This window comes from Setaria italica, chromosome IX (assembly GCF_000263155.2).
Source record: "Setaria italica strain Yugu1 chromosome IX, Setaria_italica_v2.0, whole genome shotgun sequence".
NCBI lineage: Eukaryota > Viridiplantae > Streptophyta > Magnoliopsida > Poales > Poaceae > Setaria > Setaria italica.
This window is the reverse complement of record NC_028458.1, coordinates 6908840-6935392: the sequence shown is the minus strand read 5'-3', so window position 1 is coordinate 6935392 and position 26553 is coordinate 6908840. Positions and strand designations below refer to the sequence as shown.

Sequence of the window (26553 nt, the reverse complement as noted above, 5' to 3'; positions counted from 1 at the left end):
AGTCGCAGTGACCTGGTGGAGCTTAATAAGGAGTTGATCAACATGAGTAGTTTGGAAACAACTTTGGGGGGCGGGGGGGAAGGGAAAGCTTCCGTGATATAGTGATATTTATCTGAATCCCCACTCCGAGGGTGCTATTTCTGCATGTTTTGTCGCACTGTCCTAATTTGAGTTGCTAGTTTGGTACATCTTCTGGTTTAGAGCTCCGGCTCTTTGTTTGAGGTGGTACTAATCTGATGAAGCTGTGATGAAATGGGTTTTGGTGTTTTAGATCGATCGTTGATTGGGATTCTTCATTTCGGCAGGGCTTGATCTGGTGGGCGACCCATGGTGGAAGAGATGGTAGTCGCCGTGCCGAACGGGGTGAAGGCGGAAGCCGCCGCCGCCGCCGCCGCCACTGCAGATTCTCCTAAATCCGTTTTGGAGGACGAGGTGATTTTCTGTTCTGCAGACTTGTGTATTTAGCGTGCCTAAGCTTTTCAGATCTTTCTACCTCTTGGCCTGACTATAGTTGCTGATGCCATGTTTTTGTGCAAAATCAGAAAATTTCTGAACCCAAGAAGGGGGACGACTCCCTTGCCACTGAGCCAACTAAGCAAGAGGAGGAGAGCACTGATGATTTTGTGGATGCAAGCTTGTCCCTGCCTGCTGACCTTGAAATCGACAGTGATAGTGCTCCTGTTGCTAAGGCGGTCAAGGAGGAAGAGCAGCTTCAGGAGCCTGTGAAGGAGGAGGAAGTTGATGATTTCGTGGACGAAAGTTTATCTGTACCTATTGACCTCGAGGCCAAGAATGGTGATGCATCCCTAATCACAGAAGCAATGAAAAAGGAAGAAGAGCAGCTTGAGGGGGCACGGGTTAAGTCAGAGGAAGAAGAGGAAGCCAGGAAGAGGGAAGAAGCTGCGAAACAGGCTTTTGATCCTGAGGCACGGTATAGCAAGTTAGATGAGTTGCTGACGAAGACGCAACTCTTTTCAGAGTTTTTACTTGAGAAAATGGACCAAATTGCTGATGTATGTGTCTCTCTCATTGTGCTGACATTTTTTATGTTTATTTGCTCTAGTTATTTTTGTTTTTTTTGCTGACGATCAATGCCACTGCCTGGTTGTTAAGCAGGAAGTTGTTGAACCTCAAGCTGAAGAGCCACCGGCAGAAGAAAAGAAGAAAGGACGTGGCCGAAAGCGGAAAGCTAATGCTGCGCCACAATACAATGATGTGAGTGCAGGATTCATAAAATTCTCCGTATCTTCTGTAATGTTTTAGTTTAGTTTCTTCTATAGATTATGCGGATGTTATGTTGGACACATAATTACTAACTACGTTAATATGTCTCGTCTGCTCATTTGGACTTCCAATAGCAAGATAGTTTTTTTTAATGGGAATTATGGTAGGGATGGTGATGTGCTGGCCACGTTTATGTTGTAGCATCGTTCTGGTATACTTCATAAACTCAGAAAGTATAATTGAAAGTTGTTCAAGGATGGGATCAGCATAGGTACATCTGCATTCCTCAGTAAGAGTAAGGACATCAGGATATATTGCATGGTTTCTTTGGTTTAGACTTATTTATTGATGTAATCTGATCTAATGGCTATGTAATTGTGGAACTTTTACGAATGATATGTTCTGGGGATGACCTGCAAGCTAATACACAAGTAAAGAAGGATCAACAAATAACTAATGTTCACAGATTAAAGCATTAAACTTTGTGTATTTGTTATAACAACCATAAATAAAATATTTTTCAGAAAAAAGCTAAGACGGCAGTGGCAGCCATGCTTACAAGATCTCGTGAAGAACGCCTTGCGGATGATTGTAATCTCTCAGAAGAAGAAAGGTGGAAAAAAGAGCAAGCCAATCTTGTGCCTTTAATGACTGGTGGGAAGTTGAAGTCATACCAGATAAAGGGTGTGAAGTGGCTAATTTCATTGTGGCAGAATGGGCTCAACGGGATACTGGCTGACCAAATGGGCCTTGGGAAAACAATCCAGACGATTGGATTTCTTGCTCATCTGAAAGGGAAAGGAATGCATGGTCCGTACATGATAATCGCTCCTTTGTCCACTCTCTCGAACTGGGTGAATGAGATCTCGAGGTAATTATCTCAATGCATTCTTTGATTCTTTCAGCGTCCTTAACATTGATGTTCTAACGATAGGACACTTGATTCCAGGTTTGTTCCATCCGTTACTAGTATCATTTATCATGGAGATAAAGCGGCCCGGGCTGAGATAAGAAGGAAATTCATGCCTAAAATTAAAACTGCTGTTAGCCCTGATTTTCCTATAGTAGTGACTTCATATGAGATGGCCATGTCAGATGCAAAATTTCTTGCTCACTATAAGTGGAAGTATGTTGTTGTGGATGAGGTGATGGACAAAGCAAATTCTATAAATTATTACCCTTGTATGGCCTTCCCCCCTTTTTTTGTATTTACATGTCAGTTCTATGATTTCTACAGGGGCATCGGTTGAAAAATTCGAAGTGTAAATTGCTAAGGGAGATAAAGCGTATACCAATGGATAATAAGCTCCTTTTGACTGGGACACCCCTTCAGAACAATCTTGCAGAGCTGTGGTCGCTATTGAACTTCATTTTGCCTGATATATTCGCATCACACCAGGAATTTGAATCATGGTATAATTCGCTGAATCACTTCACCTGGCCACCATATACATGTCCCATTGTAGTCTTGGTTTCAGCACTTTTGGATTCATGAGTTACTGATGGCAATCTTGAGGCCTTCTTGCCTTGTATTAATACTGATCATTATTTAGTCAACCTTGCGATGCAGCATTTTGGCTTAGCTTTCATTTTGTTTGATCTGCTACTGATAACTTTGCTAATTTTGCTTGGTCATTGTTCAGATTCATAATGGATTGATTTCTGGTTCTTAAGACTATCTCTGTGTGGTAAACTGATTGCAATGCAATCTGCTAAAAGTACCCAAGTGAACAGTTTCGTTTCCATGCTTTAATGTACATGGTTTGAAAGATTGAATTAATATAGCCTGTAAGTTTTTCGTTGGTTGAAATTCAATCTCATGGGTTAGCAGACTTATTTGTGCTGATTTATATTGTGCATTTACACATCGTACCTGCTGCATCCTCTGTTAAATGTCGACACAGATTTACAGTGCCTCTGTTAAATATTTGGTTCTGACATGCTCTTGCTAAAAATGCACTGATGGTTCCAAGTAATATTCCCATGTTTCTGAGAAATAACATCTAAATAGATGGATTATCATATCATAATCGGTTATTGTTGCTAAGTATTCCATACATTATATTTGATTCGCTCTTGCCCTGTTGTGGTGACACCTATCTTCTTGAAGGTTTGATTTTTCTGCAAAAGGAAGTGAAGAAAAAGAAGAAACTGAGGAGAAAAGAAGGGTCCATGTTGTTTCAAAACTTCATGCCATTCTGCGTCCATTCCTTCTTAGGCGGATGAAAGAGGATGTCGAGCAGATGCTTCCACGAAAGAAAGAGATAATCATTTATGCTAACATGACTGAGCTTCAGAAGCGAATCCAGGATCACTTAGTTGAGAAAACATTTGATGTCTACTTGAATGAAGAATCAGATATTGGTATTACATTTACATCTATTCATGTGCAGACTTACAACAGTTCATTATGTGTATAAATTAGCAACACTGTATTTTAACAGTTTTTTTGTTGTACTGTAGTGTTGCGGAGGCCTGGCATTAAGGCAAAGCTAAATAGTCTATTTATTCAACTGAGGAAGAATTGCAGCCATCCTGATCTTTTGGAAGCTGCATTTGGAACAACAAGTTAGTCCACTTTTCAATTAGTTCATGAGCTTGTTTGCTGATTTCTCTTTACACTGTCATCTAATTTTGTTTTCTCAGGCCTGTATCCACCTGTTGATAAGCTTCTAGAGCAATGCGGCAAATTTCAGCTTCTGGACAGGTTACTAACTTCCTTACTTGCACGAAAGCACAAGGTATATGGTTTCCCCTCTTCTCGCATTGTGCTTTTAGCTGGGTTTATATACATGCACATGATACTGCAAGTTTTTTTCCCAGGATGTTAACTTAGTTCAACTTGCATATTTGTAGGTTCTAATATTTTCACAATGGACAAAAGTTTTGGACATTATGGAGTATTACTTGGATTCAAAAGGTCTCGAGGTTTGCAGAATTGATGGTGGTGTCAAGTTGGAAGAGAGGCGGCGGCAGGTAATATACTAGCCCGTGCCAATGTATTATCACTTTTCTTTGAGCATTTAAACTCCAAGGAATTGCACTATGCTTGGTTGTATTTTGCTGGGATTTTGGCACATGTATTAATGACTTTTACTTGCACTGTTCTGAAGGCACTTGTTGAATTGCACATTCTTAAAGTACAACTGAGAGCCCTCAGTAATCGTATTTTTGGTGATTGGGATATTAATGTTATTTTCATGATACTGTCTGTTTCAGTAGGATTGCATCAACGATTCTCAATTTCCCATTTTACATCAGCATATCTAAAAGACACCCATGTTTAGCAAATTGTTTAGTTGGTCACGGCATCACATTTTCCTGGCAGCCATGATTCCTTAAAATCTGGTGATGCACAGTAGGTTGGAAGCACATTTCTTTCTTTCATTGGGTGAACACGGTCAACACGCCTTTGTGTTGCTTGTTATTTGCGGCTCGGTTATTATCTATCCATCTTCACTTCACAAAACTCATTTGCTACTGTTTTTCCATCGCAGATAGCAGAATTCAATGACGTGAACAGCAATCTAAATGTCTTCATTCTGAGCACACGTGCTGGTGGGCTTGGTATCAACCTTACTTCTGCTGATACATGTATTCTATATGACAGTGACTGGGTAATTTTCTATCATGACTGTTATATCCATCAGACAAAATGTCCATATGTTGGCATGTTAAGATGTGTTCTTGTTGACTATATTCCCTGGCTGTTGGTTATTCATATAGCTATGTTTCTCATTTACCTGCTACTTCTAATATGCTGTACTTTTTCTTCATCCTTCAGAATCCTCAGATGGATCTGCAGGCCATGGACAGATGCCACCGGATTGGTCAAACACGCCCGGTGCATGTATATAGGCTGGCAACATCAAATTCTGTTGAGGTGCGGTTTGGTGATCTCTTTCAAATTTGTTGCTTGGCTACTCTCAGGTTTACTCAACTTTTCATCATTGCAGGGACGGATCATCAAGAAAGCTTTTGGGAAGCTGAAACTAGAGCACGTTGTGATCGGGAAGGGTCAGTTTGAACAAGAGAGAGCAAAGCCTAACGTTCTAGAGGTAATACTGCTGTTTTTTTTTCTCCAGATTCCAGCACCAAACTTGGACAGCGTCAAAGTGAATGCAAATGGAAAATCGCTGTCACTGATGATACGGCTTTTCCATCTTAATGCAGGAAGGGGAGCTGCTGGCGCTGCTTAGGGATGAGCAGGCCGAGGAAGACAGGATGATCCAGACCGACATCAGCGACGAAGATCTCTTGAAGCTGATGGACCGGAGTGACCTGTCAGGACCGCCTGGTGCTGCTGACGCCACGCCACTTATCCCTCTGAAAGGCCCTGGCTGGGAGGTCGTGGTGCCCACGAAGAGTGGCGGCGGCATGCTCTCGTCGCTCACCAGCTGAGTGCCGCTGCAAAGTTAGCCGCACCGGCCCGTATTTTGGCGCTCCTTTTGCTTCCTTCGGCACCTCGGTTGTCTGCTTAGAATGAGGTGCTCGTTGGCCGCTGATCAGGCGATATTTTGCACATATGCCTAAACAAAACTGTTGAACTGGGCGTGGCGCCTGCAGTTGTAGTCCTTGTAAGCCGCGTTCTGACCTGAGCTGTGTGCTATTCTGTTGATGAATTGCATCTGCAGCTTCGTACAGTAGTTGTTTGGGGCCTGTAGTGCCCCAAAACTGGCACGGATGCCTGTGTATGGTGCCACTATAACTTGAGCGAGGATGTAGGTTTGGGTGCTTAAACTGTAATGCCTTAGAGCACTTAAATACGGTGGCTCTTTTGAATTCACTAGCTAATGCCACGAACTTAAACCGATGTTGTCACGAGAATGCTGAGACTGAAGAACCTGATAGCAAGGTTGCTGAAGAACCCCGACGACGACAAGGTTACTGAAAGCCAAGGTGCACGGGAGTACGAAACTTGAAGAGCCTAGTATCGATGCCGATTAGTCTGAAGAATTGGTGGAAGTGGCGGAGCTTGCGGTAGTAGGTGAAGGTCAAATTAGTCTGAACTGGTTCAATGTGAGGTGATAACAACACTAGAATTGCTGCAATTGGAGCAAAGTAAGGGCAGCTTATGTGTGCTGGAACTATACATGGTTACTGGAGCTCAACCATTTAGATTAAGGCCTACAGATATAACCCTGCTCAATAGGATGAAATAGAAAAACAGGTGGCACTTTTTCCGCTAGCTTCTAGGTTCGGGGGCTAAGTGCCAATTACTACTCGGAATATCTCAAGTGGCTCAACTAGTTTCCAAGCTCGGGAGCTAAGTGTCAAATAACTACTCAATGTGGCTTCTACGGCTCACCTGAAGCATAATCTCAGGGGATGGATGCCGCAATACTACTCAGATGATGACTTGTGTGACACCGCAAAACTACTCTCTAGACCCTTGGATGGATTATCTAATCATTCCAAGGTTCGGGGGGCTGATAAGCTACACCCAATAGTTAATTTTTTCAAGACAAAGAAGATTCAAGATTTTATTGACCCTCAACCTGATTCTTCGATTCAACCTAAGGCTTGGGGGCTACTTCATATGTAGTGCAACTTTCGCCGCCCTCCGTATCACAATGAAGATTACAAAATCAAGATGATCAAGTGCTTGAGCACACCATAGCCTCATGGCAGCTTTGAGGAATTTTGAAGATTCAACCAGACAAAGTACTTGAGGAGCACTAAAACTATTCGGTAAGGATCTGAAAAATACTTGAAGACTACTACATTCGACTATGAAGTGCTCGGGGCCTTGTTAGTGATAGATCCCCAGTACCCGCAGGGAAGGAAGAAGACAGACTCTTACTCGGATTCCCCTGTAATCCTACTGGGACTCCTTCTTGTAATCGACTAGTAATCCCGCCTCCTGAAGTATATAAAGGAGGGCAGGGGTACCTAGATTGGCACCTTAGACCAACAGAGGCCAAGACCTCATAGAACCACAATAGAGGACTAAATCCTCAAAACCAAACAACACCTAAGTGCAGGGCGCAATATACAACACCACAAACAGGACGTTAGGTATTACGCTACTCCAGCGGTCCGAACCTGTATAAATTTGAGTCTTGTGTCCTCGCTTTTACCTTCAAGTTCGAGATTCGACAATCCCCCACCAATCAATCTACTACCTCGGGATACCCCTTGGTAGGTTGCCGGATATAAAACACCGACATCTGGGATGCTAGGTAGGGGTGATCATCGAGATCATCGAGTGAGCTTGAAGGACCTCGTCAAGATCAATCTACTCTACTAGATAAGAACATTATTCTCCCATCCAATCAATGACTCGGTGTACAACTGCGTTGGACTTCGAGCTACCATTTAATCATGATTTGTATGAACTAAAACGATCACTCTGATCTAATCATTCCTGGTTCCTTCCCCAATTCCTTGCTACCTCCAATTCTTCCTTCTTCTCCTTCCCCGCTACCGAATCGTTAACACAACCACCAACAAGAATAAATCATCAAATGAGTTCGGCACATACAGATTACAACCTGCCGTCGGTCTTATGCATTACCACTCCCTCCATCGGTCCAACCCAGTCAAAGCGCAGGCCTCGGCCGCCACACGCAGACCATAGAGAGATTCTTAAAATGCTCAGATCAAGGCACAATATTATTCTGATCTTTTACCGAGGAAACACCATTGAAAATATAATCATGTAGTGAAGAGCTCCTGAACTTGATAGAGAATTAGTATTTCCATCATACAACTTATATTGCCAATAACTTTTCCTCACAAAAAATAATTTATTCCCAAGTCCTTTAGGCCGGCTCAAGCTGGCGTGGCAACGCCGCGCCGCAGGTTTTATAGTAATTCCCTAAAATAAACTTAACACATGACACTGTAGCTTATAATCATCGTGTGTATCATGTTGCTATTCACTTAAGCAAAACCATTATATCGTGTAAAGTGTATACATATATAGCTGGCTGGGAGCACATTCTGCCACTCGCCACAACCATGACAAATTTCTGTTAATTCAATGAATCTGTATAATTCAAATATACCCGAAGTCACCATTTTTCCAAAAACACCGATACGGGGACATGCGAATATATATTTAATATAAATATATAATAGAAATAATAACAAAAATACATATATAATTTGTAAGTATCACTTAAAAGGTTCTTGTAGTCTTATTATTTTATATAGTACTTCATTACTCCCTCCGTTTATGTTTGTAAGGCATACGAGCATATCAAGATTTAAACTTTGCTACCGTTGATTAATAATTTAACCAATAATTTTTTTTATGTTTATGATGTAAACTTGAAATAGTTGGATTTGTAATCAAATGTACTCTCCAATGATTATAAGTTTATAACCATAATAATATAAAATAAGATAAATTAATGGTCAAAGTATAATTTCGGAGACTGTGCCATGTCATGTCACACCTTATAAAAATAAATGAAGAGAGTATATCCTCTATTATTCTTCCTCGTTAGTACTGTGAACAATAATGTGTTTATAGGTGAACAATAATGTGTTTATAGGTAGAATGAGAGGTTAGGGTTTCTAGGTATAGTGAAAGAATTGGAAAGGTATCACAAATCATTAGGATTATTTTATTTATTAAAAATTATTAAGATATCCGATACTTGTTTGACAAGTATCGAATGAGTATCAGTGTCCGGACATTATCAAATAAGTATCAGTATCTGATACGTGAGTGTTCGCAAGTATCAAATGAGTATCAATGTCCCGACGGCTCTCCTCCACCTTGATGAGTCGCGCGCACACGTCTCGCTTAGCAACGGTACCAGCAACGACAAGATCGATGGTTGGTTCCTGGATAGTGGTGCCACACACCACATGACCGGGTGCCGAGAGTACTTCTCCGACTTGAACGTCCGCGTGCATGGCTCCGTCAAGTTCAGCGACTCTTCGGCCGTGGAGATCAAGGGCGTCGGCTCCATCGTCCTCGTCGCCAAGATTAGCAAGCACCGGCTCCTCACCGGTGTCTACTACATTCCTGCGCTGAGAAACTCGATCATCAGCCTCGAGCAGCTGGATGAGAACGGGTCGCGCGTGGAGACCGACAGCGGAGTGCTCCGCATCTAGGATCGACGACGACACCTTCTCGCCAAGGTGGATAGAGGGAAGAACAACCTCCACGTCCTCTACGCGAAGGTGGCACAGCTCGGCACCAAGGAGATGGTGCGGGGCAAGATGGTGGACAGCAGCTCGACTTCGACCTACAGCGACTACGTCCCCTTCGAGGGAGCTAGGGGAGTAAGCAGCTCTTCTTCACCGAGCATGCCTACCCCAGTCCCCGGGTCTCCACCGACTACGACGAGCTCTTCACCGGCACTGGCAAGTCCTCCACCGACTCCGGCGAGTACTCCTCCGGGCGTAGCGAGCTCTCCACCGCCACCGCCACAACCGCCGATGCCACACACTCCAACAGCGACGGCCACTCCTCCGAGCACTGCTTCGTCAACACCAACTCACGATGAGCCCCGCTCGGTGGAGTTCGCCACTCCGCTCCCTCACGATGAGGACCGCATCGACGCGTGCCACGATGGCGAGCCACTGCGGTACCGCACCATGGCGGACATTCTCGGCGACCAGCCGGTGCCAGGACGGGTGCCTCACAACCTCGAGGCCGTGCTTCACCTGACGCGCGACAACAGCGAGTTTTGCTCCTTCACTGAGGTTGAGGGACACGCGACCTGACGCGCCGCGATGCAGATGGATGCCAGATAGCAAGTCCGCTCAAGCATTGGTGAAGAATCTTATCTTCCATGAAGGGGCTGCTTAGACGAAGGGAGCGTCAAGCCAACTACATCAACACTCAGAAAGAGTCAAGTTCCAAGAACTCCGAACCATACTTGGGATGGTTCGTTTGCCATTCAGGACTTAGGGGGAGAATGTTAGAGTTAAATCCTGATGGTGATAGAATAATGTATTAGTAGTGCCTGTGTGCACTTAATGCATGTGAGCACTTGTATCCGTGGGTGGTTCGTGTCTACGTGCACCTTATCACCAATTACCGCTTTAGATGCTCTTTAGATGCTTAGATGCTTTTTAAATGATTTGCTTGCTTGTAAGCCACCTACCCCAGGTTAGCTATAAATATGTAACCAAGCTGCCTTTGTGGGTGTAGTTAATGGAAAAGATCATTTTAGGCCAACACTATCAATGCAAAAAAAAATCCCTTCTAGTGTGTTGAAATCGAGACCAACTTTCGCTTCATTCACCATCACCTTCTCACTGCTGAAGATATCATCCTGAGCCATCAGATCGAGGAGCGTGCAAAATATGTGATCCAATCAGCGGGTGAATGTTATAACGCAGCTGCAGCCTTAGTGGTATGCCTGTTACAAATTGGACGCAACTGTGCCTTACCTGATTTCTATTTCTATCAATTATTATTTGATGTTTGCTAACTTTTCCCTTTCAATTTTGAAGTGTATCGTGAAGGAGACTGGCTTGTTATCTGATTTGTTTGACTGTCAGTTCGACACCACTGAAATGATCAACTTGAGCAAAAAGGTCAGGCAGTCTGCCTTTAATCTTATGCTCTATGAAGGGCTTGAATCTGACGCCGCTGCTGGCGCCATGGTGGTATGTTCCTACCCTTACAAAGACAACTCTGCCTGCTTTTAGTTTTTGTGGTTTATTCTTTTTATACTGATAAGCAGCTTCTCACCAATTACAAGATGATGTTTTAAAGGGTTTAGCGAAGGAGGCTAAGTTCTTGTGTTACGTGCTGAGCCGAGAAGACAGATTCGTGGAACGGGATTATTATTGCTGTAATGATATTCGAAGACAGACCGCAACAGCTTTGCATATGCTTTGCCAAGAATCTAGTAGTGAAACTTCTAATGAGGGTCATGTGAGTTGTGCCTCAGCTGTTGCCAAGTCAGAGAAGCCCCGAGGGTATGGTCTTACTAAATAAGCTTCTCTTGTTCAGAATTATTGCTGCATCAAACTAGTGACATTTAAATGATCTCTGCTACTGGTGTGCTCAGCACTGTTGGTTATCTGAACTGCGCTTCTGATGATGCTGACGTGAACGTCGCTTCAGCTGGTGGTGCCAAATCAGAGAAGCCTCAAGGATATGGTGTTAATAATAAATAAGTTTTTCTTGTTCGGAATTATTGCTGCATGATTTCTGACATTTGCTATTGATGGGTTCAGCACTGTTGAGGATCTGAACTGCGCTTCTGATAATGGTGATGTGAATGGCGCTTCAGCAGGTACCAAATCAGAGAAGCCTCAAGGGTTACAACGTCTACAACTGGGCCGAGCTTAGGGTTACAAGGGCTGCCTTCGGCCCGTATTCATTTGCTAGTTTGTGGGCTTCGATATACGCTTTAGTTTGTCATCGGACCATATGGATAAATAGATGGACGACTATTTGACTTCTCTTATTTTCGTCGTTATTTTCTTAAATGATACGTGCTAAGATTAGTACTCCGTAGCATCTTTGGTGCCTCTCACGTGCATGCAGCATGCCTACACCTTCAGTTGCAAGCGCTATACTTGCTCGTTTCATCACCTGTTGCCAAGAATTGATTGGAATCATGGCCTCTAAAAGGCTAGCGCATGTAGAAACACAAAGGGCTAACACTTAACAGATTGTCAACCATGAATGGATACTCGGCCAGTTGGTCCTATCATACAGCTACCCACCGTCAACAAAGTCAAAGTTCCACTACCACCTACCTGTGGATATCTTGTTCAATGTTTTACATACCCAATCTTCACCCGATAGTCGATGTCACACAACAGGAAGCACTAGCCTGTAAGAGTAAGATGACTAGATGAGACATGTGTCAACACTCATATGGCGCATCCTACCCCAACCAAAGAAAAAGCAGAAATTTATAAAAGAAAAAAAAAAGTCACCTCCAAGTTCGTGCACCTTCAGCACCCACTTGCATTCTTGCAATGCACAACAGACCTCTTAGACTCAGCACCCACTTGCATTCTTGCAATGCACACAACAGACCTCTTAGACTCCAAAAGCTCCCTTAAATTACTCCTAATACCTTAATTAGGGAGAAAAAGAAAAAGAAAACCCTCCCCAACAGCTCCCCAAACCTGCCCAAAATATTGGGCGAGCCGAATCGAGACACCGTCACCCTGCATATTTGCACGACTACGCCGTCCCCCAATCGCCCCCTCTTCCTTTCCCACGAGTTTTTTTTTTTATTTTGCCCGCGCGATCCACTTCATAGGAGCCTAGGAGGCGGAAGTTGAGCAGCGGGAGGAGGTCCCAACCGGCGGAACAGAGTTGAGTAGCGCCGCCGCGGACCCCATCAGCTCCTCCAGCGCGGCCGCGTGGGACGCCGCGGGACCGAGAGATCAGCGCATTCGCGTCGGAATCAGGGGCGGCGATGGAGGGGGTGGCACCAGCGTGGCGAGGAGGCGCTTGTCAGCGGCGAGCTGGGCAAGCGAGGCCGCGAAGGGCGCCGGGAGCGCTGTCACGAACCTGCCAACTCCTCACATTCGCGGGCGAGCGAGTAGTTTATCGATTCGTGAATCCTGACACACCAACCTCCTCCTCGCATGCCATGGCCCACACCATCACCATCGCCCACCTCCACCTCCTCCTTTGCCTTGACCTCGCCGCGATCACCGCGTGGGCGCATGGCGGGGGGGGGGGACCCGGAGCCTGACACGGGTGCCGCCGCCGCCCCGAAGCCCAACCTGCGCGTGTGGGGACGGGTGGCGGTGAAGCTGTGGTGCCTAGCGGCGGTGTTCGCGAGGACGCTGCTTGGCCGGGTGTCCCCCTACTTCATGCGCTGGGACGAGGTGTTCGTCGCGCAGGGCACACAGTTCGCCGGCGGGGTCTTCCTCAGCACGACGCTCATGCACTTTCTCAGCGACTCCGACGAACTGAGTACAGGATAACGCTATTGTTCTGCTAACCTTGCGCGGAAATGTTTAAAATTGTTAAGGAATCCGCATGCTTACCTCATTCTTTTCTAAACCATGATATGTAAACACGGTGCTTCATGCCCGTGAGATTAAAGAAGAAAAATACTGTCCGATTGTTTCTCACATCTGTGAGATTAAAGAAGAAAAGTATTGTCTGATCGTCTTTGTTTCTCTATTTATAGAATGAAATTATGCGGTTTGCCCATAGTACTTCCAAAAAAAACAATCACACCTTATTCACTGTGCTCCAGTGGTCACCTGGAAATTGTTTTGGCTTCTGGCTACCCCTACTGGCATTTTCTTACTTCTTTGCAAGGACTTAATGATTTCATATGCTAAGTCCATAGTCACAATACAAAAGAGTATTTTGCACGAGCATGTTGTGAGTTTGTGACCAGGCTGATATCGTTGTATGCAAAGTGTGGGGAGCTAGAGGTTGGATAGGCTTACTCCTGATGATGTGAACTGTATTGAAATATTGGTAAAGCTAGTTTTTGAGATCTGCTATGGGATGATAATATTTTAGGGGAAAAAAATTTAGAAGAGCCCCGATACGAGACTCTTGGAGTTGCTTACCTATCACCGCGTCCATGCATTTTTTGCAAATTATAGGCGTGCCCTGTCGCGCCACTTGCTCCACTAGTAGTGGTAGGCACGAGTTCTTCCGGAGTCCGGACCAGCACTACACTCCACAGTCCAAGCGCAGCACGCCAGCACGGCAAGCATCGGCCTGTTCGCTTCAGGTTATTCAGCCCTAACTCCCAGGAATATATAGGTTGACCATCGTCCCTCGCAAAAATTATCGCCGCGAGAATTATGAATCTTCTTTTTTAGGGAAGTATCACAAAATATCCCGTTATATAAAAAAAGAAATACCGAAAAAAAAATTGGCGCCCAAGTGGTAAGCTTATGCTCCCCAACGTCCTGCTACCTGTTTTTCTGCACAAAATTTCTTAGTGCGGCTGGCGTGATTGGGGTACGTAAAAAAAAATCGAGACTTGCCATGTACACGCGTCACCCAAACCCAATGGCCTATAGCTAACTGTGGCACAGCATAAGGAAAAGATCCAATCAATAGGTGTCTTTATCCCATCGTCTAAGATAGAGTTTGTTAGGATAATCTGACTGGTATTTTTACCTCTAGGATTATTCACCATGCCCTCTATATAAACACCCTACAAAATCACCTGTGGTCCATCGGCCATCGCCATCCTTTGAATCCTTCCTTCCACAGGCTTCCTTCTACCCTACCCTCGCCGGTCGCTGCACAGTTCAAACCGGGCGGCTTCGCTCGCCGTTCTAAAGACGAGGGCGGCGGCTTTGTTTTCAGCAGAAGCGGAGGGGCTTTAGCGCTTTGGTCCTCCGCTTTTCCACCCGATTTAGCGAAAGCTTTGCACGGCCTTGTTGTTATTGATTGCTCGGCAAAAGGCAGCGACGAGAGCGCGCCCCCTGTTCCGTGGCCTCGTTCTCTTCCTCGCTAAGCAACCGGGGTGGAAGGCCCGCCCGACCAGGGTTAGCTCGCCGCGGCCTGCCGGGAAAAGCGACGGCCCGAAGGCCGTAGCATAAGAAGCGGGAGAGCGCCTGAGAGACACGCGGAGTCCGATCAGATCGTGCCTCTCTGTTTCTTTTTGTGCTTGAAGGAGGGGACAGGGGAGATGGCGGAGAGGAGGTGGATTATGCTTGCCCTCTTGGGAGTCATCCAGCTCCTTCGTCTTCCTTCAGTAGGTGAGTGTCTTCTTGTATATGACTCTGTCAGTTCATCGGAGCTCTGCTCTCCTTTTCTTTTTGAAACGAATCGAAGCTCTGCTCTTGCTGGAACAATTGAGGGCTTACTTCTTTCTTACTTTTCCTTTTCCTTTTGGCGGAATTTGTGTTGGAAGTCAGTTCGTCAGAGTTCTGTTCTGTTCTTGCTGAAACATCAAATGCTGATTGCCAATTACAAAACTAAGGTCAAAAGAGAAAGAAATCCAGCATAGCTGAATCCGTTGGTTGCCAGTTACAAACTGGTCTTATGAGGCTTCCAACTTCGTTAGCTGAATCTCTTCTTGTGCTATATGCTCTTTTCTTTCCCCTCATCAAGCTACTGCTTTCTCTTGACTCCTCCATACGGCTTTCTTCGATCGTTATCGGACAGCGAAAGGAACAAATGCCCGTGTCCCGCGTTGGCATTCTCTGGAGCTTTCTGAGCTGCACGGAATTCACCTCACCGTCAAGGTGTCAACCTGGCCACGCGCGACGGCGACATGTAGCGCCGTGCATTGACGCGGCGACACCTGCCGCTACTGGCATACAGATACGTTCGCCGGTTCGTCAGATGTGATTAGAGCCGTTTTGAATTTTTCGCATGGGACTTCGCTTTTGACGTGTGATGTTTGGATGTTTAGGCCATATGCATCTTGAGTCTTCGGTTGGTTGCGACTGAACTCGATTCCATCACTGTGCACCGAATTTCTGCATTTTGCTCAACTGCTTGTTTCAATTTGAATGGGTTTGGAACAGAACTTAGAAATGTCTATTTTTGTTATGAAATTTGCCTGTAAATTCTTGTTGTTAGTAAGTTGATGTGCACACTGCACAGTACGCTGACTAGTAGCTGGCATGCGTGCCTGCAGCGCCGCAATCCTTCATCGGCATCAACTACGGCGACGTGGCGGACAACCTCCCGCCACCGTCGTCCACCGCGCGCCTCCTCCAGTCCACGACCATCTCCAAGGTCCGCCTCTACGGCACGGACCCGGCCGTCGTCTCGGCCTTCGCCGGCACGGGCATCTCCCTCCTCCTCGGCGCCACCAACGGCGACATCGCCAACCTCGCGTCCTCGCCCGCCGCGGCCTCCGCCTGGGTCGCCGCGCACATTCCGTCCTCGTCGCCGGCGGTCTCCACCGTCTCCGTCGGCAACGAGGTCCTCTTCGCCGACGCGTCGCTCGCCTCGCAGCTCGTCCCGGCAATGCAGAACCTTTACGACGCGCTGCCGCCCAACTCCAGCGTCAAGGTCTCCACCGTGAACGCCATGGACGTGCTTGCGAGCTCCGACCCCCCTTCCTCCGGCGCGTTCAAGCCGGAGCTCTCCGCTACGCTAGACCCGCTCCTGGCGTTCCTGAGCAAGACCGGCTCGCCGTTCCTCATCAACCCGTACCCCTACTTCGCCTACCTCAGCGACCCGCGGCCGGAGACGCTGGCCTTCTGCCTGTTCCAGCCCAACGCCGGGCGGCCGGACGCCGGGTCCGGGCTCACCTACACCAACATGTTCGACGCGATGGTGGACGCCGTGCGCGCGGCACTGGACGCTAAGGGCTACAAAGACGTGGAGATCGTGGTGGCCGAGACCGGGTGGCCGCACAAGGGCGACACCGACGAGGCCGGCGCCACGGTGGAGAACGCGCGCGCCTTCGTGTCGGGCCTCGTCTCCCACCTCCGGTCCCTGGCCGGCACGCCGCGCGCGCCCGGGAAGTCGGTGGAGACGTACATCTTCGCCGTATACGACGAGGACCTCAAGCCCGGCAAGGCGTCGGAGAGGTACTTCGGGCTGTTCCAGACCAGCCTCACCGAGACGTATCCGACGGGGTTGCTCAGGAACGGCACGGCCGGGCTGGGGCCGGCAATGGCGCCGGCGCCGGCGCCGACGTCGGTGCAGCCGCCACCGGCGCTGCCAACGCCACAGGTGAGGTTATTACGTTACAATACAAGCTGCCGGTGTTTCTTTTCGAGTTTATTCACTGGCTTCACGCGAACTCGTGAGTTCTGATGGAACGCTTCCGTTGGTGCAGGTGACTCCAGCGCCGCCAGGCTCGGCGGCGGTGGCAGGGCCTTCTGGCCTCTGCGCGCCGGGGACGGCGACGGCGAGGGTAGCTTGCACTCATCACAATGCTGCCGAATCGTCTCGCACTTTCTCAGTGCTAACTATCATTGCTGGTTTTTGGTTCACAGCTTTGCAGATGTTAATATGACTCTTTTTCTTTAGGCTTTTCTTTTTCCCAGCCAATGTATTGAGGCAGCTTTTGTATTCCTAGTGTGTGGCTTCACGATCCAAGCAACGCGTCAAGATTTCAAGTACTACGACACGATAAATGCATTGCCATCTGTCACATTGTAAGAGGACAATCATCTGAAAAGAGACTCCACTGAGAAACCGTCCACATCAACTGAATATAATGAGATCCGATGCCAAAGAATGATCAGCTAAAGACATAGACCAAGTAAAGTTGTTGTTGGCATACAAAAAACCAATCAAACGGAACCAGTGTGTAAACTAAACATACACACCGCGCACTGAGCAACGGACAACAAAAACAGCATTCGCAGTCCAAGTCCAGTGCTGCAGCAGACCCAAAAACTGCTACAGATCTCAGCATACCATCATCTTCAAGCAAGGCAAAGCCGGTCAAACAAACACACACACACACAATAGCAGTAATCATTGTATTTACGCTCCAGAGTGCGAAACTGGTGACGTGATGAACTGCCCATCCTTGAAACTATGGATGTACTGTTGTGGCAAAGCATGCTCCACCTGCAACACGAGAGCTCAAGTTTTAGCTACAAGCTTTTGATAGTTGGTACACTTAGAGAAACAGGAATATGTCGATCTGTCCCAAGTTACCCACTCCCAGAGTGTGGAAATCTAGGCTGCTAATAAAATAAAATAAATTGAAATCTGACATCAAAACTGCTCATTAAATTGCCAGGTTAAATTCTATGCATGCGTAGCAAATACCGACATTGGTACCAAAGTGATGAAGAATGTCAGCAAATTGAGGAGAAAAAGGAAACATGTTCTAGCATCTTAAATCTGGCATCTAGAACAAACTTCCAAAAACCAATCAGGATGAGGCGATTAACTTAAGTCATCCACTCAATTTCTGCCTAAGTAGGAAGTCTACCTACAATAATATACAATGAGAATCTGTTCATGAGTGGTCTATCATCTATGGGCCTAAATGCTCTGCAAAATGACATGCTGCCACATTTCTTTTCTTCAACATTTGATACAATAATAAGTTTTGGAACTATGTCATCCAAAAGTACGAATTAAAGGAGCAGATCTTACCCAATCACCATCAGTGGCACCACTCGGAACCATCACATTGATTTCACTAGATTTAGCAGAAGTAATTGAAGCTCCCAGCGAATCTTTGCTCAAGTATAACTGACATCCAGATGTGTTGTCAATTGATATTGTCGGTGCTGTACCCTGAGAGTAAAAGACAAGTAGTTCAATTTTTTGACAAAAATGTAAGTAGATATTGTAACAAAATATATTAAAAAAGTGAGCTTGTGTGTTCTAGAAAAAAATAGTGAACTTGTGTTGTAAATATTAGTTATACTATAAAAGAGAATAAATAACTCTGGACATTTTCAATTTGGTGAAAATCGTAAACATAACAAGTTCAAGAGAAAACGAAGAAAATTTATAATCAAGATTCTGAAAGGCTGTTGAGAGCTCAGAATTGAAGAATTAAATTAAAAATAGAAAGCAACCACATCATAATTCAAGAAGCTATTTGAATGAATCATTAATAGGCCAACAATCATCAAACACTTTCCATACAATATACTGGCAAGACATCTGCTCAAAGAGGATAACAGAGCAGCTGCAGAGGAAACAGTGTAAAAAAAAGATCCCAGAAAATGAAAAACAAACATGATAAATACATGTACACATAAAATATAAGTACTATAAAACATCGAATACCTGACATTGGACCTCAACACCATTGCAGTTGACAACCTCAAAAGCTGCTACAACATCCTGAAACACATAGAAGATAAATGTTCTGTTGCCAGGACTATATGGAAAATTAGCTGAGAACCTCTTGGCCTCGAACAATTTAAACTAACCTTGAAAACAATTCCAAATTTAGTGCATTTGTCAACAGTGATATTGTTAACCTTGCCTGCAAAAAGCTTATACAATTGTAGTTACCAAAACATAGAGAAAGGTGTACATCCAAACAAAGATAAACAATTGCGCATTACCATTTACTTGAAGGACGGAATCCTTGCATCCATATACATAGATGGATTGTCTGGAATCACAATCATCAATAGCAAGGGTCTTCTTACCAACCTGATTCTCAACCACCCATCTGTCATTAGTTACAAGGGATGGAACACATATTAACACATGAGCATCATATGGTAACATGTTAGTACACGTTAGTACATAAGTTGGAATAGAGTGGTTATTGTCTCATTATTGTATTCAAACATTTAGGAATGTCATAATCATTCTAGAAGATTATAAGATATGCAAAACTGACTCATGGCTAGCATGCACACTGGACAGGTAAGCTGTGATTGGTTGAATGCAAAAACCCAAATGAGATGAACCCATATGGTTCAAAACTCATGCAATCAGGAAACACAAGTGACTAAGTGTGGGATGCTTGAGATGACAAAAAGATGGTGTTGGGTTGGCGGGATGTGTCACACAAATGGAGGGTGTATGAGGTTAAAAGAACATTAAAAGAGCTAACTGTCTACTCTACCTAAATAACCCTTAATGGTCATTAATTTCATCCATCTCATTCCAATATTTCATCTTAAAAGTTTTGAAACAATCAAATAAATAATCTAATCTATCAAATCATTAAACCTGACAAAAAAAACCAACAGCTTAATTTAAGCTTCACATCCTGGTTCCTACTATGCAGTATGCACAAAAGGCCGAATTCCCATTTTGGTGCACATTTGTGCCAGCTCGCTATAGCAACCCAGCAAACAAAACAACAGGTCACCCAAACACTACATGGTTCAGCTTGAGCCTGTTAGCTGTTGTTGCAGGGTACCAATCATTAAGTCCACAATCTAACAGCTGACAAACAGCTCCAATTTCTTAGATAACATTAGATGGTGTGCCATTTTAAGAACTACAGCAAAACTCACTTGCGTCCCATCTGAAGTTCCAGTTTTGGGGGTCCAGACTTGAAGGAGAAGGACCCTGCGCGAGAGGTCTTCTCAGGAGCTGCAGGAGCAGCAGCAGTGCTGCTGACAACACCGCTTCTATCAGTGCGGTTTTTGCTTTTCATGTCATCGGTAACCTTTCGCAACCCTGCACAACAATAATGTTAATGTGGTTTAATATGCCTGTTAATATGGCCTGGGAGTAACAAGGAAATCCTCATATCCTAACAAGTGTCTCCATCTACCTGCAGTCACAGGTTTTGAACTAATCTCTTGAAAGACAGCCGACATCCCTTCTTTTGGCCGTGAAGATTTTGGAGACTTCTCTGTGGTAAAAAGAGGCGCTGAAGGAGGAGCCGGTGGAGGGGGAGCCTTAGCTGCTGGTTCTTTAGGTGTTGGAGCAGCAGCCTTTGGTTGGGAAGCAGTGGCACCTCCAACGGGGCCCCAAACAGGACCAAGAGGGTAATGCTTCTTAACAAAATCCCGCAAACCAGGCACGTATAGATCCTTCAGTGCTTTAGCCCACTCAACATGATCAGGGTCTTTGTTTCTGTACTCCACAAGAACCTAAGAGGAAAAAAAAATGATGTAAATGCTTCATCAACCAGAACCTTCTGATTGCTTCACAGTAGAATAAAAAATTGAATTGCTAAGAGCATCTTAGAGCATTGCAGTAAATTAATCAGCAAAGAAAGCATATGAGAGTAATTAAATCTACATAATTTGTTCTAGAGTTGCACTTTAAGAAGGATTTACGAAAGCATTTCTAAAGAGAAATCTATTACGATAAATGTTCACATATAGTTAATATTGTAACTTCAAACACATTAATGGAGGAGTATAGGTGTTATCAGAGTTTATTTATATTAAACTTTTATGAGAGGAAGGTAAAAGTTAGTAAGAATAAATTTTCATATAGCCGATATTGGAACATTTATGAAAATATTAATGGACTAAACGCGTTGTCCAAGGTTCTGTAAGTGGCATATTTATTGTTTTGTTCTTTGAAGCGGCAACTAGCCAACTACATATTTTTTCTCTAAAACGGGTATAGTACATAAACAAAAAAAAAATCCATCTCTGCTGTTGCTAGACATACTTGATTATTTTTGAACCCTTGTTACATAAATACGGCCCAGAACACTGCCATTTGGGACATGCGTAATAAAAGCTGCATCAAATCCCATTTCTCATAAATAAATTTAATTAGCTGGTACCATAACGGTATAACCCCTAGTACTAGAAATGCTAAATCGTGTTGCCTGAAGAAAATTAATATAGTCACGGCATGTTCTCATTACATCCCTCTAGTCCAATATGAACCTGTCTTAAAGAAGTGTGATGAATTGATGATCTTTTCAATAAAATGCAGCGCTGTAAATGCAGATCTATTTTAACTGTATGAATAGATGTCCAAGGTATTGTATGGCAGAAATTGCACTATAGTCACAGAAACAGCATACCTTATTATTGTAGAATTCAGCCATCTGCCAGCTTTCCTCCACATGAGCTGTTGGGAAACTCATGCCTGGGAGAAAGGCAGGAAAACAAAATGAGCGGCATATCTTGTGTAAGTTTGACAAGATTAAACCCAGGGGAATAAGTTTACTAACCACAATCCTTTCCTAAGAATGCAACCCAAGCCAAAGCAGGGAGACTGTCAGCAACACTCTTCAAATGGTTGAAGTAGTCGGGCCTCCTTCCTTCAGTCATTGCAGTTGCTTTGGCGATAACATCACCGAGGGGCTTCAAGAAGCCCTGCGCATCAGCCATTGATGCTGGTTTCTACAGAATAAGAAAGGGGGTGAAATGCTCGCTGAATCGCTGATGTAATGATAAGCATTGCATTATTTAGATCCACTGGTGCCTGCGTAACTCGTAGCATGCACGAAGACAACCATAGAATAATTCACTGCTAGAGCAACCACTCCGACAGAATGGTCTTAGCAAGCCCACTACGTGATCAACAGAATCTGAAAATTGCTAAATGCGTCCCCCCAAGTATCAGCTCGATGAATCGATCTCGCGCATCTGATAGGCGGAACACCCAGAGATCTACACTCGGAGCACAGGCGACACATTCAGATCAAGTGGGAACGAAGCGCGTCTGTCCCGTACCTGGAGCTGCTTGGCCTGGACGAGCAGGTCCTTGGCGACGGCGAAGGCCTCGGCGAGCACCTTGGTGGCGTCGAGCACCTTCCCGCCGATCTTCTCGGCCGCGGTATTTAGCCGCCCGACGGCCTCCGCGACGAACTCGTCGTAGGCCACGATGACTGGATCCGCGGCCGCCGGGACGTCGAGGTCGCGCGGCGCCGCCAACGCGAGCGAGGCGCCGGAGGCCACGGCCGCCTCCAGTCGCGCCACCGCCGCCTCCAGCCGCTCCACTAGCGCCGCCTCCATCGCTGAGATCAAGCCACGCGGGGTGCTCCCCTGTCAATTCCTCCCTCTCCCAGGCCCCCTTTCTCTCCGTGCGCCGCTTCCCCCAGCTGTGGCGGTTTTATGGCTTTGCGCCTTCTCGGCTTGCGGTGCCGCTCTTTTCTTTCGGGCTTTTTTTTTTCCGCGTTTTCTTTTTTTCTGCGGCGACAGGAAATACATGAGATGACGTGGCAGTATATCGAATAAATTTCAGGAAATACGTGTGCCACCCATTGCATGCTGTAGCCTGTAGTGCTGTACTGTGCTCTTTGCATGCTGTAGTATGGTGTAATTGGCATGTGCTGTAACAGTACATGCACTAACACGGTTTCGTCGATCGATTTGCACGGCTGCATTGTGCAGGAAATTGCCTGTGATCACTCGGGTTGGGTGCTTCCCTCCGAGAGCAAGAAATCGAGAATGTTACGTGCCAAGTAACCCAACAAAGGTCATCGGTCACCACTCACCAGCACGACGTTTGGGCTTTTCACCGGCACATGATCTTTTTTATGCCTTTTTGTAATCGATGAGCTGGTTGAGCTGCCGAAAGCCGAAAGCTACCATAGACTGACCAAGGAAGGCGAGACGCGAGACGCCAGACGCGACACCGCAGCTTTCCGATTCATCGTTGCGACCGAAATCTTGTGCTGTCAAAAAAAAAACGCATGTGTTGTGTTGTTTTTTCCTTTATATTGCAAGACCACCTCAGCTTCTGCTTCACGAGCACTTAGCAGCGTCTGTTCAGTCGATCGGTTGGGCTTTGTCATCACCTTTTAGTTCCCAGCTTCTTTTTAATAGCGAAAATCAATTCTGAAGTCGTGTAGAGAGTCTGAAGAATTGCTCGTCTCGTTAGAGAGATTCGCGTGCAGCAGCAGAGGCCTGCCAAAAAGGCCTAACGGTGCGGGCTCGGCCCAAATCCCTCTTCAAAGAAATCAAACGTTTTGGGCCTCTGGCAGGCCAACCGTATAGAGGTCAGTGGGCTGATCGTCTCCTTCTCCCTTTTTTTCTCAAGTTTCCTTTGTTACCGTACAGCAAAAACGCCATTTACCGCTTAGCCCCGCATACGAGTAACAACAGATTATCGGAATCTTAGCCCACAGCTGCTGGCCTGCTGCTCCACCATGCGATGGGTCCACTTCAGCATACGCTGCCATACATACACATATACTATACACGTACATTGTACTACTATGCGTACGCTGTACCGGACCATTGCCCTTTGCCGCGACCAATCATATGAGCGTATAAGACGACAAACAGACAACCAAGGCCAATGAATGAGACAAGACTAGTCACTACTCACTAGAACCACCGCGAGCAACCACTAGGCTCGCTCGCACGATAATTTCCGAATCCAGGGCCGTGTTTAGTTGGGGAATTTGGGAGGTGCCAAATTACTGTTACAGTACTGTAGCACACTGTAGCGTTTCGTTTGTATTTGTGAATTATTGTCCAAATATTGACTAATTAGGCTCAAAAGATTCGTCTCGCAAAGTACAACAAAACTGTGCAATTAGTTTTTAATTTCATCTACATTTAGTACTCCATGCATGTACCGCAAGTTTGATGTGATGGGGAATCTTCTTTTTGCATAGTGTCAAAGTTGGGAGTTGGGAGTAACTAAACATGGCCGAGGGTAAACACGACTTGGTCGGCACGCACCTCCACGCACGCAAGATGGCGATCCATCGCTAGTGCTGCGTGCACTGCAGGTGACGCCGGAGACGCACGCCTCGTCGCTTCCTGCTTCCAAGCGGAGACAAGCGCGGTTGGAGCAGCCTGCTCGGGACAGATGATTGATCACTAGATCCGGAGTGTACTGGCTGGTCTCCCAAACAAGCAAGCGATTGACAGGCAGAGCCCCAAGCAACGTGCCAACCTCAGACGCGCCGTTGAAAACCTTGTCCCGTTCGCGCTAGCTTTTCGATCGCGCGGAGCGCACGCTTCTGAAAACCGGGCTCCCTGACAAGTGACAACCGCCGGCGAGGGCCTTTTGCGCAATTACTGTCTCACTGACATCACTGACGAGGCTCCAAGCAGAAAGCGGCAGCCCGCAGCAGCGGCGTCTCAGTGCCAACGTTTCAGACAGCACGCATCGGTTCGCCGTCGGACGCCCGCCGAAAATCCGCGCCGGCGCCGCCCCCGCACTCCCCATATCCGCGCGTCGCGCGGGCGACTTGGACTTTGCCCGCCTCTCGTCGCCCGCCTTTGCCGATGGTGGAGCCAGCCGCGCGCGCGGCACGACGGCGCGCGCCGCGGCACTGCGACGAGGTCTGAACACGACTGCCAACTTTGTCGCGGCGCCTGGTAGCTGGAGCCTTTCGGAGACCAGCAGACCAGTAAAAGCCAGTCCAAGTCTCGGGCCAAGGGAGTGGTGCCATGCACATCCCGGACAGGGACGCGCGCGCGAGCGAGAGGATCGGGTGACTGACCGGGAGAGTTCGCGCGCGCACGGGCGTCGACGTCGCGCCAGCCGGGTTGGTGACGACGCCAGGGCCTGGCGACTGGCGAGGCCCGCTCGACGTCGGCGACGGACGGTGACGTCCGCGCCCCGCACTGGCCGGCCAGGTCAGGTGTGAAGGCGCCGCTTGACCCTCGGGTGCATTTTTGGGGCTTTCGGTCGGTGGATTTGCCCCCGTCTTGGGGACTTGCCGCACTCGATGATGGTGCGATCTCCTTTTGTCTTTTCCTGGGCACCTTTTCCCATTGCAGGTGGTAACGAACGAAACGAAAACTACGAGTCGTCGCGGGTCACGAACGCACAAAGTGCCGATTCTGGAGGGAAAAGACGAGTAAGAAAACCACAAGCCGAAGAAAAGAAAGCGTGCATAATTCACAAAGTGCATGGGTTGTGGTTAACCCGAGCGATTAAGATTACGACCGAGTTTATCGAGTGGTAACTGGTAAGTAGTAAACTTGCGAACTGGGGGGAAGACCAAATCATGCTGCTCCTTCGCTTTCCCCGGCCTCAGCTCGTAGGTCCGGGACGCACGCTTCCCCAGCACAGCAATCTACAGTAGAGCTCGAGATTCACGTCCCGACAGCGAGAATGCTTACAAAAATCTACTGTTGACCGGGATTGATGTTCAGCGTACGTAATTTGGTTGGCCCTCAAAGTCGCGGCACAATCATTTTCAGCCTTTCAGGACCCCCGTAGACACGTCATCCGGGGCGACCGGCGCACGTGTAAAAACGATTAGATTACGAGGGCGCGCCCTAGTTTTGTGGTAAAGCGACGAGATCTATCGCCCATGGTGCGTGGTTAGATAAGGGTTCCTCTCCTAGTTCCGATACGGCTAGACATGATGATTGCCTTGCCACCATCATTAGTTTTCCTCGCTTATTTTTTATCATGTGCGTCAAAGTAAACAAAGCGGTCGCCAAGGTATTTTTCTTCTTGGCGCAGTAATCTTCACGAGCATGGAGGGAGAGTCGGAGAGAAATTTTCCTCTGTGGGAAAGCGATGCCACATGATACGGCACGGTATGTCGTCCTAGCCATCGCAGAGGCAGAGCGCGCACGGGAAAGTGGAGACATCGCCGTCCTCGGATCGTCGTCGTGGCGTCGTCGTAGGCAACGTTATCCTGCTCGCGGGAGGAGTAGAAAGAAAGGAGCAGGCGGCGCATAGATTGGTGTGCCGCGAAAATAAGCGGGAAAAGGGAGCCGACAGATCTCGAGACAAGGGAAACGAGAAATTGCCCGCCGGCCTCCCTCGCGTCGCGCGCGGCTGACGTCGCCGGCGGGGCCGCTTCGAGCGCCGTTCCCATGGGCGCGAGCGGCGCCCGATATGGAGCACCGCGCGCTCCTGCGTCCCACTCCCACCGGGGCCGGCCGGCCGGGCCGGGGGACCTGTCCTCTCGCGTGCGGACGTCGTCGCCGTGCAACCAGCGCCCAGTGGCCGCGGCGCGGGCAAGACCCTGTCCAGCTGTGCTTGACTGCTCGTGCCCACTGTAGTGTGCGCGTCACCGGCTCCAGTGCGAACACGACACGACGAGCCTCCGTTGACGCTTCAGCGCCGCCTCGTCCTAGAACAGCCTCAGACGTGGGGGCGCAGCAGTACGCCCGGCATATTTCCGTGATGAATTGCACGTGTAACATCTTCACGGATCACGG

General features: G+C 46.9%; 3 protein-coding genes across 4 annotated transcripts in view; 2 read left to right on the top strand and 1 right to left on the bottom strand.

The window, feature by feature from the left end:
- The window catches only part of LOC101769323 (ATP-dependent DNA helicase DDM1), a 6337-nt gene extending 304 nt beyond the window's left edge, over window positions 1-6033 (top strand). The window contains exons 2-15 of one of the 2 annotated variants that reach the window (XM_004981887.3): window positions 306-432; window positions 543-1013; window positions 1117-1215; window positions 1749-2095; window positions 2174-2369; window positions 2462-2637; window positions 3335-3588; window positions 3688-3792; window positions 3871-3965; window positions 4081-4200; window positions 4722-4841; window positions 5009-5107; window positions 5181-5282; window positions 5398-6033. In XM_004981887.3, the coding sequence (XP_004981944.1) occupies window positions 328-432; window positions 543-1013; window positions 1117-1215; window positions 1749-2095; window positions 2174-2369; window positions 2462-2637; window positions 3335-3588; window positions 3688-3792; window positions 3871-3965; window positions 4081-4200; window positions 4722-4841; window positions 5009-5107; window positions 5181-5282; window positions 5398-5625 (2517 nt within the window). In that variant the 5' untranslated portion in view covers window positions 306-327 and the 3' untranslated portion in view covers window positions 5626-6033. Of the gene's footprint in view, window positions 1-305; window positions 433-542; window positions 1014-1113; window positions 1216-1748; window positions 2096-2173; window positions 2370-2461; window positions 2638-3334; window positions 3589-3687; window positions 3793-3870; window positions 3966-4080; window positions 4201-4721; window positions 4842-5008; window positions 5108-5180; window positions 5283-5397 lie in introns of both variants that reach the window. The other variant, XM_004981886.3, reaches the window with a different exon arrangement.
- An 8312-nt stretch (window positions 6034-14345) lies between these two features.
- LOC101768138 (glucan endo-1,3-beta-glucosidase 7) lies at window positions 14346-17183 on the top strand. The gene is made up of 3 exons (XM_012842827.2): window positions 14346-14847; window positions 15735-16783; window positions 16890-17183. Exons 1-3 carry the CDS (start codon window positions 14778-14780, stop codon window positions 17067-17069), a joined length of 1299 nt encoding a protein of 432 aa, XP_012698281.1. The 5' UTR covers window positions 14346-14777; the 3' UTR covers window positions 17070-17183.
- A 45-nt stretch (window positions 17184-17228) lies between these two features.
- On the bottom strand, window positions 17229-22531 carry LOC101768909 (cyclase-associated protein 1). Its single transcript, XM_004981885.3, has 10 exons — window positions 22144-22531; window positions 21639-21810; window positions 21489-21553; window positions 20271-20592; window positions 20008-20173; window positions 19099-19208; window positions 18961-19016; window positions 18815-18871; window positions 18170-18313; window positions 17229-17632 (listed from the first exon to the last, which is right to left on the bottom strand). Exons 1-10 carry the CDS (start codon window positions 22423-22425, stop codon window positions 17546-17548), a joined length of 1461 nt encoding a protein of 486 aa, XP_004981942.1. The 5' UTR covers window positions 22426-22531; the 3' UTR covers window positions 17229-17545.
- Between the last annotated feature and the right edge of the window lie 4022 nt (window positions 22532-26553).

Coding starts and splice junctions, on each gene's coding strand:
- LOC101768909 (XM_004981885.3), bottom strand. CDS start 22,425: ATGGAGGCGGCGCTAGTGGAGCGGCTGGAGGCGGCGGTGGCGCGACTG. Junction 21,811..22,143: donor TCCAGGCCAAGCAGCTCCAG/GTACGGGACAGA, acceptor CTTATTCTGTAG/AAACCAGCATCAATGGCTGA. Junction 17,633..18,169: donor GTGCCACTGATGGTGATTGG/GTAAGATCTGCT, acceptor CTCGTGTTGCAG/GTGGAGCATGCTTTGCCACA.
- LOC101768138 (XM_012842827.2), top strand. CDS start 14,778: ATGGCGGAGAGGAGGTGGATTATGCTTGCCCTCTTGGGAGTCATCCAG. Junction 14,848..15,734: donor CCTTCGTCTTCCTTCAGTAG/GTGAGTGTCTTC, acceptor GCGTGCCTGCAG/CGCCGCAATCCTTCATCGGC. Junction 16,784..16,889: donor CGGCGCTGCCAACGCCACAG/GTGAGGTTATTA, acceptor CCGTTGGTGCAG/GTGACTCCAGCGCCGCCAGG.